This window comes from Osmerus eperlanus, chromosome 9 (genome assembly GCF_963692335.1).
Source record: "Osmerus eperlanus chromosome 9, fOsmEpe2.1, whole genome shotgun sequence".
NCBI classification, from domain to species: domain Eukaryota; kingdom Metazoa; phylum Chordata; class Actinopteri; order Osmeriformes; family Osmeridae; genus Osmerus; species Osmerus eperlanus.
In genome coordinates, this window is record NC_085026.1 from 18864154 (window position 1) to 18876188 (window position 12035).

At 42.8% G+C, this 12035-nt stretch overlaps 1 protein-coding gene across 1 annotated transcript; it reads left to right on the forward strand.

Annotated features, from left to right (window-relative positions):
* The first annotated feature begins 1112 nt into the window (after nt 1–1112).
* Nucleotides 1113–8134, forward strand: LOC134026599 (cytosolic 5'-nucleotidase 1A-like). The gene is made up of 6 exons (XM_062469491.1): nt 1113–1315; nt 2728–2895; nt 3007–3136; nt 5072–5194; nt 6458–6642; nt 6812–8134. Exons 1-6 carry the CDS (start codon nt 1193–1195, stop codon nt 7292–7294), a joined length of 1212 nt encoding a protein of 403 aa, XP_062325475.1. The 5' UTR covers nt 1113–1192; the 3' UTR covers nt 7295–8134.
* The last annotated feature ends 3901 nt before the right edge of the window (nt 8135–12035 follow it).

Genomic DNA, 12035 nt, shown 5'->3' on the forward strand with positions numbered 1-12035 from the left:
ATATGTCTCTCCAGACACCGGTGGCTGACGATGGCAACCTGTGTTGTGTTCCTGCCTTGCTGAATGTGTTTTTCTGTGGTGCCAGCCTGACATCAGAGCCTGGTTTCACCCCACAGCCAATCAGCTTCCAGGTGTGTGTGTCCCAGTCTAGCAATTCTCTGGTGGTCGCCTGGCAACTACTGCTCTGCTGTAATTCTTTTATATGAGAGACTGCAGGGAGGTTTGACAGAATAGAAAAGAGAAAACATCATCAGACGCAGAGGGAAGCAAATGATCCAGAGATACCATATCCCCCTAAGCAGGAAAAGGAAGAGACCAGTGACACATTAAGGAGATTCAAGGGCGAGCAGTGTAAACACAGACACCTTCCACCTCTTTCATGCTTGAAGGATACACAACAACACTACGCACTGCACTGCAGTCCTCAAATCATCCAACCGTACAACTCAGTTAGGATCCTGCGCACATATCAAGATCCACTGTTAAATGGATTTAGCCATTTATATATTGACTGGCACTCAGCTATATGATATCTCCCACATCGGTTGTTGTGCCTGGGTCTTCAGTATGTGAGCTTACATGCAGCTGTTTTCCCTTTGAACAACCCACGCTTCACACATGTCATATGCTATGCCATCTAACCCTAACCCATATGCATTACATTTACATTTAGCAGACACTCTTATCCAGAGCGACTTACAGTAAGTACAGGGACATTCCCAGAGGCATGTAGGCTGAAGTGCCTTGCCCAAGGACACAACGTCATTTGACGCGGCCAGGAATCGAACCAACAACCTTCTGACTAATAGCCCGATTCCCTAACCGCTCAGCCATCTGACCCCATTAAATCAAAAGGGGAGGGTATTGCTGCAAGGAAAATAAGCACATCAAGATGGAGTGTGATGGAATAAAAGGGAAAGGGAGGCACGTTGTGTGATGGAGATATATTCTAAAAAAGCGGAAAAACTGTGAGAGCATGAAACTGTGAGAACATAATCCTACATATTCCTTCCTAGCTCTAGGAGAGAGAGAGAGAGAGAGAGAGAGAGAGGAGGGAGAGAGAGGAGAGAGAGAGAGAGGGAGAGAGGGATAGAGGGAGAGAGGGAGAGAGAGAGGAGAGAGAGGAGAGAGCGTATGAAGTGGCAGTGATGTGAGGGAGACTGAAGAGGTACCGAGGCAGAGCACAGGAAGGATGAGCGTCAGCGATGGGAGGAAGGATAAACTCAGCCCACTGCTCAGCGCTGCCGTCGCCACCAGCGCAGTCAGCAATGCCTGCTGGGAAGGAAAGAAGCCCTCCACTCCGAACAGGAAAACAGTGAGTCAGTCTGGGTGTTGTGACATGAAACGATTAACTGACTGTCTGACATATTCTTCAAACGTTCTTGACTGACATGTTTAAACACAATTCACCAACAAATAAGAATTTACGATAACTTACTAAATAGTAATAGTAACATGCATAAGAAGTACATTGAAAATGTGTTCTCCTATCTTATCTTAAGTATCTTCTTAACGTTATGTGATGTGATGTGCCAGTATGTTAGCGACAATCTTAATTTCTAACAGTAAACTAAAAACGCAGGTTCTGTAATGTGTTCAACCCTCTCTAATAACCATCTCTAATAATCAATTTTGGATGAGAACTGAATCCTAAAAATTATAAAATTATCTGGACAAACAACTAAATAATTGGTTTGTGCCTGTCAATGTTTAATTATACAATTTGTAAGCCAACTTTGAATTGAATGGTCTATGTAGGCTGTGTCTGCTTCTGTTGGTTGCCACACAGCCTGTTGCCCCTCAGTCATTCTGAAAGGTTAAATGTCTCAGGATGAGCTGATTAATACATCTATTTTATCATCACTTAAACATGATGAACATCTGACACAATATACATTATAGTCTAGAGGTTGAGTACTTAGAAAAGCGCTTTACAAATCAAATGTATTATTATTATAAAAAATGTATGTTGTAGGAAAAGAGAACATTTCAATGGAGAACAGTCCAGTTTCCTCCCCCTGAAGAGTAAGAGGCTGAATCAAGCCACCTGCCAGTGGTGACTTCATGACATTGAACAGACATCAGCAGACATCACAGCTACAGTGCTGTAATGGGTATCCACACTGTTTAATGGAAAATCCTTGTATGGCATCGACTGACCTTGCACCTTGTAGTGCAATGTCATGGTTTGGTGGTCGTTTGTATTTACTTTCTTTCTAAGACTTTCTAAAAACATAACTTCTTACATAAAATGGTGGTTGTTTTTCAATTCCATTATTTTTTTATGGTCAGCGTGTTCTATAATCTCCACAATATCTTGTCTTGTAATATCAAAATTACACCCTCCAGCCAAGTGAAGCAATAAATCATCTGGTGTCATGAGCGGAAATCCCAGGGGGGATGGGGGGACACGACCCCCCCGATCCTCGGACAAATACAATTAGTCCCCCCCAACACATCACTGTAAATATAGCTAAGTCATTTTCGGATGGCTGGCAATCAATATTATTAATATGCAATGAAGGCACTTGTGCTGATTATTGACAAGTGATAGCAGATACTTTCTTCTGTTGTTGAGAAGAGAAGAGATGTAGAACAGTTTGCTATTAGAGGATCCTGCTGTCTTAGTCCCTTAGAAAGTCCTACCCCCAGGGGGACAGCAAGTCCTACCTATCTGCAACCTGGAAGTGATGGTTTGTTCTTACTGACCGTCTGTTCATCTTGCAGCCGAAGCCCCAGAACGCCATCACCATAGCGGTGTCATCGCGGGTGCTGTTCAGCATGGAGGAACAGCAGCTGATCCACCAGCAGAGAGGCCTGGAGGAATACCTGCAGCACCAGATGGAGCACGAGACGGAGCCGTTTGCCCCGGGCCCTGCCTTCTCCTTTGTAAAGGTCTGAGAAGACACACAAGGACTCGCATCAACATCTAGTCTAGCTGTTGTGTCTGTTGTGTCTTTGCACTGCTAGTTCTCTGATGCTTGATGGGAGGTGTCTGTGTTTAAGGCTCTGGAGGCGGTGAACGCCAGGCTGAGAGAACTGTACCCAGACAGCGAGGAGCTGTTCGACGTTGTGCTCATGACCAACCACCACGCTCACGTTGGCCTGAGACTCATCAACACCATCAACCACCACGGTGAGCATCTGACACACACACACACACACACACACACACACACAGGTTTACAGGAGATTGTGAGTGTTGGGCAAAAAGACTGGTAAAAGTTGAAGTGCTGACTACACCTTTTCACTCAAGTTAAAGTAAAGAAGTATGAGCTCCGACATATACTTAAGTAAAAGTAGCCATTACTACTACCTGTTGGACCTCACATCATATTAATACATTAATACAAAAAGACACTATAGACATGCAGCGCATTCCCAGGAATCCTTTTTGACGATGACAATTTTGAAACATCTCCCTCATATATGGCCATGGGTGATCAGGAATGTCTCTATTCTCAGTCATGTGACATGGATAACTGCCTCTGTCTCAGTCATGTGACATGGCTAACTCCCTCTGTCTCAGTCATGTGACATGGCTAACTGCCTCTGTCTCAGTCATGTGACATGGCTAACTCCCTCTGTCTCAGTCATGTGGACATGGCTAACTGCCTCTGTCTCAGTCATGTGACATGGCTAACTGCCTCTGTCTCAGTCATGTGACATGGCTAACTCCCTCTGTCTCAGTCATGTGGACATGGCTAACTCCCTCTGTCTCAGTCATGTGACATGGCTAACTCCCTCTGTCTCAGTCATGTGACATGGCTAACTCCCTCTGTCTCAGTCATGTGACATGGCTAACTGCCTCTGTCTCAGTCATGTGGAAATGGCTAATTGCCTCTGTCTCAGTCATGTGACATGGCTAACTGCCTCTGTTTCAGTCATGTGGACATGGCTAACTGCCTCTGTCTCAGTCATGTGACATGGCTAACTGCCTCTGTCTCAGTCATGTGGACATGACTAACTGCCTCTGTCTCATCAGAACGTCTGCCTTGCCCCATGGTAGCTATATTATCTTACATTTGTTGTGGGTGATAGCCAAGAAATGAAAAAAGGCGCGCAATGACAAGAAATAATATTGATCAGGCCACCAAATACAGATTAAAACTAAAGTAATGAGCCTGGTTTGAAAATGTAAGAAGTAGAAAGTACAGATATATATATAGATATTTTTAAGTACTGATACCAGAACATTCTACTTAAGTACAGTAACAAAGTATTTGTACTTCGTTTTTACCGTCTCTGGTGATGTTCCTCTGGTGAAGCGATGGATGTTGCTCTCTGGACAGTTGGCTCTTCTGATTCCCACACAGCCTGGGTGACTCTGCTCCAGTCTCACCTTAGGGTACAAACATGCCTGCTTAAAGCATCACAGAATTCCATACTCAATCCCTTAAAGTGTTGTGCTCTGTGTGTGGATCTCTGTGTGTGTGTGGGTGTGTGTATCTGTGTGTACACATGCCAGAAACAGGAGACTGGCAAGTAACTTAAACTGTTTTTCTATCATTGTGTACATTTTTATAATCATCATAATATAATATAAACATTGTTCCAGCCACTCTTCTTCTCTGTTAACATCATGTGCACATACACACACTTGAACTTTGAGGGTTGAGGATGGATTTCTGTGATGTCCCTGTGGTCTGGCTCATGATGCCCTCCTCCTCTGCTCCTGCATGATGTGTTCTTTTCTGGGTCAAAAGGGTGCGTCTCTCACCCAGCACCCACTAAAACAGCCCAGCCAAGGAGAAACATCTGCCTGAGCCAGTTTCAGCTCCGCAATCCTTATATCTTTCTTCTCCGGCACTGTTCTCCCTGAACTGCAGCCACAGTCTACTGTGGCACAAACTAGGCTGCCTTTCCTGTGGGCTTGGTTTTCTCATCGCTGTGCTGGCTTGGCAACCTTTGGGCTGCAGCTCACAGAATCTAGCTAACTGATGCAATAATAGTTGTTTTCACCTCTGTTTTTATTTCTTTGGGTACTTGTGAGCTACACAAGACATGATGGACCCTTGCATGACCTCAAGCCCTAACGTGTTTGTCTGAACTGTTTATCTCTCCACTCTAGATCTGTTCATTGAGCGTTTCTGTATGACAGGAGGGAACAGTCCCATTGGCTACCTGAAGGCCTATCACACCAACCTGTACCTGTCAGCTGACCCTGTGAAGGTCCGCGAGGCGCTGGAGGAAGGTCAGCCAGTCATGATGATACTGTAACGTCAACAGCTAAGATGACAGATAATACTGTAACCAAACGGACTTGGTTCAACTCACACCTCCTATGATGGGGTCTCTTCCTGCCCACCCCATCGAACTGCTAGAATTCTGGTACCGTAGCTGGCTAACACTGTGTTCATGAAAGGTGCTTATTTGCATGCATGACTCAGAGGACCCAAAATCTAATTAAGATCAAACCATTTCATGTATGCAGTCTCTTGCCAGACAGTGGAACAACAGGATCTCAAATACAAGGTGCAGACAAGGGACACATTTTCCGGTGTTGCAAGAAGTAATGTATTGCCAGAGATGGCAAAAGTATACACACATCCTTCACTCAAATAGAATACTCATGTTTAAAAAGACTCAAGACTAAAAGTTGAAGTGCTGACTATACTTTTTCACTCAAGTTAAAGTAAAGAAGTGTGAGCTCTGACATATACTTAAGTAAAAAATTGCCATTACTACTACCTGTTTTAGTGTCACGCTGGTAACTGGACCTCACATCATATTAATACATTAATACAAAAAGACACTACAGACACGCAGAGCATTTGCCAGGAATCCTTTTTGACGTAGACAATTTCGAACATCTCCCTCATATATGGCCATGGGTGATCAGGAATGTCTCTATTCTCAGTCATGTAGACATTGCTAACTGCCTCTGTCTCATCCATAACGTACATTTTTTTCAAAACTTTTTTTTACACAGTGAAAGGAGAGGAGAGGAAGGAGAAAGGAGAGGAGAACAGAGAAGCCCAAAACAGAGTAGATTAAAGCAGAACAGAGCCAAGTACAATAGTACCTCATCAAGTACTCATCAATTATGGCAATTTATTTTGTGAAACTTTAAAAAATATATATTTTTCTTAAATATAGTAACAAAGTATCTTTACTTCATTACTTACATTTACATTTAGTCATTTAGCAGACGCTCTTATCCAGAGAGCTTACAGTGAGTACAGGGACATTCCCCCCGAGGCAAGTAGGGTGAAGTGCCTTTCCCAAGGACACAACAAAATCGGGAATCGAACCAGCAACTTTCTGATTAAAAGCCCGATTCCCTAACCGCTCAGGCATCTGAACCAGCTAAATCCTATCTCTGTGTATTTCTAAGTGTTTCTTTTGGTGCCCTTGGGTCAAGCAAAATTGTTTCTGTCTGGCGAGAAAATTAATATCTTGAATCCATTTTTGAATCAACTTTTCTGAAATGTGCGTGAATGTTTGTGCGCCTCAGGGATCGCAGCGGCCACCATGTTCACCCCAGAGAAGCTGACGGTCGTGTCAGAGAGCCAGCTCCGCGTGGCCTTTGACGGTGATGCCGTTCTCTTTTCTGATGAGTCGGAGCGCATCTACAAGGCTCACGGACTGGACAAGTTCTTTGAGCATGAAAAGGCCCATGAGAACATGCCCCTTGACCATGTAAGTCTGGAGGAATTATCTAAAGTCACTGTAAGCATGGAACACACTGTTTGATTTTTATGGGAGGCATTTAGTGATGTCCATAGATCTACTGCTTTCTCTTCAGTAGATCTTAAATGGCCATTTCAAAACTCTTAATCTCTCTGCCCTCCTGCCGGCCCCCAACCAGGGGCCACTGAAGGGTTTCCTGGAAGCTCTGGGGAAGCTACAGAAGAAGTTCTATACCAAAGGTCAACGTCTGGACTGCCCCATCCGTACCTACCTGGTGACGGCCCGCAGCGCCGCCAGCTCGGGGACCCGGGCCCTGCGAACGTTGCGGGCCTGGGGACTGGAGGTGGACGAGGCTCTGTTCCTGGCCGGGGCCCCCAAAGGCCCGATGCTGGAGAAAATACGGCCGCACATCTTCTTTGACGACCAGATGTTCCATGTAGAGGGGGCGGCAGAGCTGGGGACTGTGGCCTGCCACGTGCCCTATGGGGTGGCTCAGACCCTCCCAGCTGGGGTGGCTCAGACCCTCCCAGCTGGGGTGGCTCAGACCCTCCCAGCTGGGGTGGCTCAGACCCTCCCAGCTGGGAAGCCTGCCAGGGAGAAGGACTCCAGCCCCAAGGAGCCAGGACCCCGTCCACCCTCCCCCGCACGGGACAATGAATAGACGTCAAAACACAATGTTTCTGTCTATGCTTTTCTCGTTCCCCATTCTGCATGACTGTAAGGCAGCATGAGGTGATACCTGTCGTGACTTGTACATCAGCGCTGGCTGTGGGCCATCTAGAGACAACACTGTGCGCTTGGTTGATGTAACTCAACATTGCAGATGGTGGTGTAGGTCCTATGGATGGTCAGCCATTAGTACCTTCCTTTAGAACATATACATTTTCATTTTGTACACTAGTTATGTGGTTCTTCTGGTGTTGAGGAACCTTTGTTGAGGAATGAGAACATTTTAATCATCCATTATAATCACACGTCTGTTAATGTCTTGTTTTTTTTTAACACAGTTTCTTCAGGATGTTTAAAAATGTGACCTGTTGCTTCTGTCTCTGCACATTTTCCTGTACCTTACCTATCCAATATAACTATCTAACGATTAACGAACCATCACTGTATGACATTGATTTTCAGCAAGCTCAGGCCCCAGGGATGGACAGAGTTGAGTGTGAAGTTGTTTGGATGAGCAGTTCACAAATTAATATATATAAACTGCCTGTGGAAACCAATCCAAACTTGTCTGCTCTGATGTCTTTACACACTGTCTGCTCTGATGTGTATGGCCTTACGTTTGTTATTTTAAATGTACATTTAAATGTTTTTTATTGTTTAAATGTTTGTATTGTAGTTTGTGTGTTCAAATGTGTTTCAATGTTTATTATTTGTCCAGTTTATTCCTATTATTTGTATTTTTTTTATTATCTCTGTTTTTCACCTGATGCTCTGCTTCTGTAACACCTACATCAGGGGCGTTGTTAGACATACAACTCTAGTGGGGCACAGGCCCCTATTCATATCCTTTTTTTTATTTCAAGCTTGCTGCGCACAATGCACTACTAGGCTATAAAAACTCCCCTTGCTTAACCCACTATACACAGTTCAGGGACGCAAGTTTGATATCAGCTTTGGCAGGGACATCATTAGTTAATGCGAGAGCGCACATTTTTTTCCCATTCATTTGAGCCCAAATACAGTTTTTTTGAGCTTCATGTAATATTGTTTTTATGTTTTAGTCAAAATAAGATAATTGGTAGGCCTATCATTTAGAAACTTTCTTTAGTTTTGTAATGTTTTCTTAGCCTATCAATTCTGACTTGTGTGCCGAGTCCGACACCTGGACTTCTGTGTGCATGCTTCAGGGCTATTTGGCAAGCTCAGAAGAGCGCGAAGACATGCATCGGTTTGTGTTTTCGGTTAAACTACTTTGATTTTACAAGTGTTGATTGGGATATTGCGTTAATTTTTTTCGGGATTATCAATCTAAATTAATGCATTGACGAATAAAGTAAATTGTTAAAACTCAAACTTTAGATTTTACTGGGGCACAGCAGATTTATACTGGGGCACATGCCCCAGTAAAAAGGCTCTAACGACGCCCACACAGACGCCCGTAAAAAGGGTCTAACGACGCCCGTACAGAGGGCGCCCACATACAGCAGAGGGCGCCATGTGTTTACTGTAAGACAGTAGAAAATTGAAAGAATTACCAAAACACCAGGGCTTCCTACATGCAACACATCCTTCCATTTACCATCTTCATCATGTAGAACTCCTCAGGTGGAAGTAATTGTCTTTGAAAACATAGCCAAGCATTATTATGTTTAGGTTCTCAGTTGTTTCTGTGGGAAACTTTCAACAACGCATCTTCAAGTTGGTCACTGAAAAGAGACTCGACTTGTTTTGTTGGTTTGACTCAGAAGACACACAGACAGGTTAAAGAAAGGATACAGAGAACATCTCGCTTCTGCTGATCTACCTGGTTAATTAGTACTTCATATTTTACTTAGCTACATCAAACAGAGATATAACAATATCCAGCTTAAAAGAACACTGGAGAGAGGAAAAAATCACACACAGGTGACATAAATCACAATCTGCAGACACTCACTAATTCAGAGGAAGAACAGGAATCCATTTTCACGCAATATCCATGATGTATTGGGGTCTGCCTGTGCCCTGACATCTCTAAGTAGGTGACATTCAGCAGATACTGGAGGAGGGGGGAAACAAGGTGACAGTATGTATTTTTCTGATATTATCAATGAATACCTTCTGAGGTCAGTGAGTCAGCTGTTTCCTGTCCCTGGGGAGGTGTTTCTCTGACAGCGAGGGCGGGTCCCACTGGAAATAAGTAACATTCCACCTCCCCTTTGACCCCGGACACGTTCCCTTTTTACTCTGAGATGAAAGGCTTCTCTCCCGTCACCTTGTGTGACTCTGAGTTACATCACAACGACAAGGCCACTGATGAGGGGGGAGGAAAGTTGCTGTTTGTATGTCCTTGCCATGGGGGGGGAGGGTCTCATGGCTGTGGATGTGAAATAACAAAATACACTGGTGTCCAAATGGCATAGCTTGACTTATTTAAGATCCTTTGAAAATGTGTTAATGCTGAATGATTGAATCTATGTAGATCTCACATCAACAAAAAACAGCCAAAATAAAACAAGAACAACTAAAGAGAAAACATACATTTATAAGTGGATTCTGTGCATATACGTGTTATGTAGAGAAAAAGACACCTTAACATGTAAATACTTCTGGATAAAAAATGGTGTTCTTTTTAGTTAAATTGATTAGTTAGTAGTGAAGGCAGACAGAGCAGTTCATTATTGAGGGGGGGAAAACATTGATGAGGGCAGCATGTGTATGAGAACAACAGGATTTACAGTCACATTGATGAGGGCATGTGTATGAGAACAACAGGATTTACAGTCACTCTTGACAGGAAAAACAAGGGGAAAGTAAGGCCAGTACAACAACAGGGACATAATGGACGACAGACAAGGAGACCCAGACTCTTTCTTCTCTTAACTGTTTGGATTATTTCACCCAAAGCAGTAGGCCTGCCTGGCCCTGCTGAACTACAGAGCTACTTCACAGTAAACTCTTCCAGATGATTTACGAGCCTCTTGTTGCAGACTCGCTTCTGCTTTCTCTTTCAGCAGACAGTCCTCAACACTCCATTGACTATAAATCTGAACAATAACAATTAACAGCACTGACTCACATTCATAACGTGTGACCTCAGACAATTTGATAGCAAATATTCATGGTGAAGTTTAGGTGGTGTTGTAGTGAAGGATGTTGAAGGTCAGAGTCTAGGTGGTTTCCATTTCACTTCCTGCTCAATGTAGCAATGATAAACCCAGCAGGAAACATTATGCACATATTTATCAAAAAATTAACTCCTCTGAGTTCAATTAGTTGGATGGATACAATGATTCATCCATTGCTTAGTTTTGTGGATGTTAATATTGCCCTGGTTCATTGCATAATGTCTTGTATGTTTGAGACTGAGACCTCACCACAACACTACACACAGAGAAAACAGTGGATGTGGGGTTCCACATACATGCGCTGATCCAACTACCTATCATTCAGCAATAAATCTGCATTAAATCTTCAAAATCATTACAAATCACTATGGCACAATAAACCACAATGATAGAACAGCATAAAATAATTTGTTGCAGAGAAGTTTAAAAGTTCATTGTGGTCTTTGCAACTGTATGGTGGTGGATGTGTCTTAGACTCAGAGCCAAACATAATAGTCAAGTTGTTTTCTTTCAGCTGTGGTACTGGCTCTCGACCAGACCGTGTTAGGAAGGATGTTGAAAGACTGACATAAATAAATCCCAGTAAAAATAAAAAAAATACAAATACAAACTGTTGAAAGCAGTTACATTGAATGCATGGATAGTTGTCTTCACATTTAGAGAAGACAAATTTGATCTTGTCTGCATGTTTGAAATAAAAATAGTTCAGTCTTAAGCATTTCATACAAATGTTAATTACCTATATATTGGATTTACGTTGTTACAGTATATGTACAGTCTATGTAATGAAGCCTATCATGCATCAAATGTTTAGATGTGGGACAGGAGTCTAGCGGCAGTTACATAAGGGTGTGGAGTAGTCATTTGTAGTCACAATGTAACCATCTTGGTAGTTATTACACAAACAGCCTATAAGGTCTTTAGTTAACTTATGCAGCATGTCATAAAAGGTTTTTAGTTAGAACACAATGCACTTTACATTATGTTGGGATTATTCTTTATAATGTCTTAACTTGTTTACCATGATTTAGTCTGATGTCTAATGACTCATCCCATTGAGCTCCCTAAGGGTCAATGGGATCTGGTTTTGAAGTGATCTTATATAAGTAACTACCTGGCGGGCTGGTTGGTAGTGACATAAGGAATAAACACAGCAGCTTGTCATGTGATCTTACTACGCAGTACTCATAGCCCCTTATGAAGCCTATATTAAGCGTGATCTCTTACACACAATGCTCATTTGAATTTCCTGTCTTCGGATGCATTTCTGAAACACTGCTTGTAAAGTGTGTAACCATTAAACCTGTTTTTCATCAGTTCACCCAGCTCTTCCAGTCAACAAGGGTTTAAGCATGTAGCTTAGATCTTCAACACATGCTGAATGACATTGGCTAAGCTAAACAGACATGTTTCCTGTAGCATGTCTGTGAGGTTTGTAAGGTCTTAAAAACATTAAGTTAACCATGTTTTTCAGTCTCACAAATATTCAAACATGGAGGTGTAGATCTTCAGTTCTTATCCACCAATGCTGTACGCATCATTTAAGGTTCAAAGGTTTGAAAGTTATACATATTTTATTTGCTTATAAAGCAAACATACTCATTAAACCAGCTTGAAACAGCAGCA

What these genes read in the sequence shown, in the direction of transcription:
- LOC134026599 (XM_062469491.1), top strand. Translation starts at nt 1,193, where the DNA reads ATGAGCGTCAGCGATGGGAGGAAGGATAAACTCAGCCCACTGCTCAGC. An exon ending in CCACTCCGAACAGGAAAACA is followed by an intron (nt 1,316 to 2,727) that starts GTGAGTCAGTCT and finishes TTCATCTTGCAG; the next exon opens with CCGAAGCCCCAGAACGCCAT. An exon ending in CTGCCTTCTCCTTTGTAAAG is followed by an intron (nt 2,896 to 3,006) that starts GTCTGAGAAGAC and finishes TCTGTGTTTAAG; the next exon opens with GCTCTGGAGGCGGTGAACGC.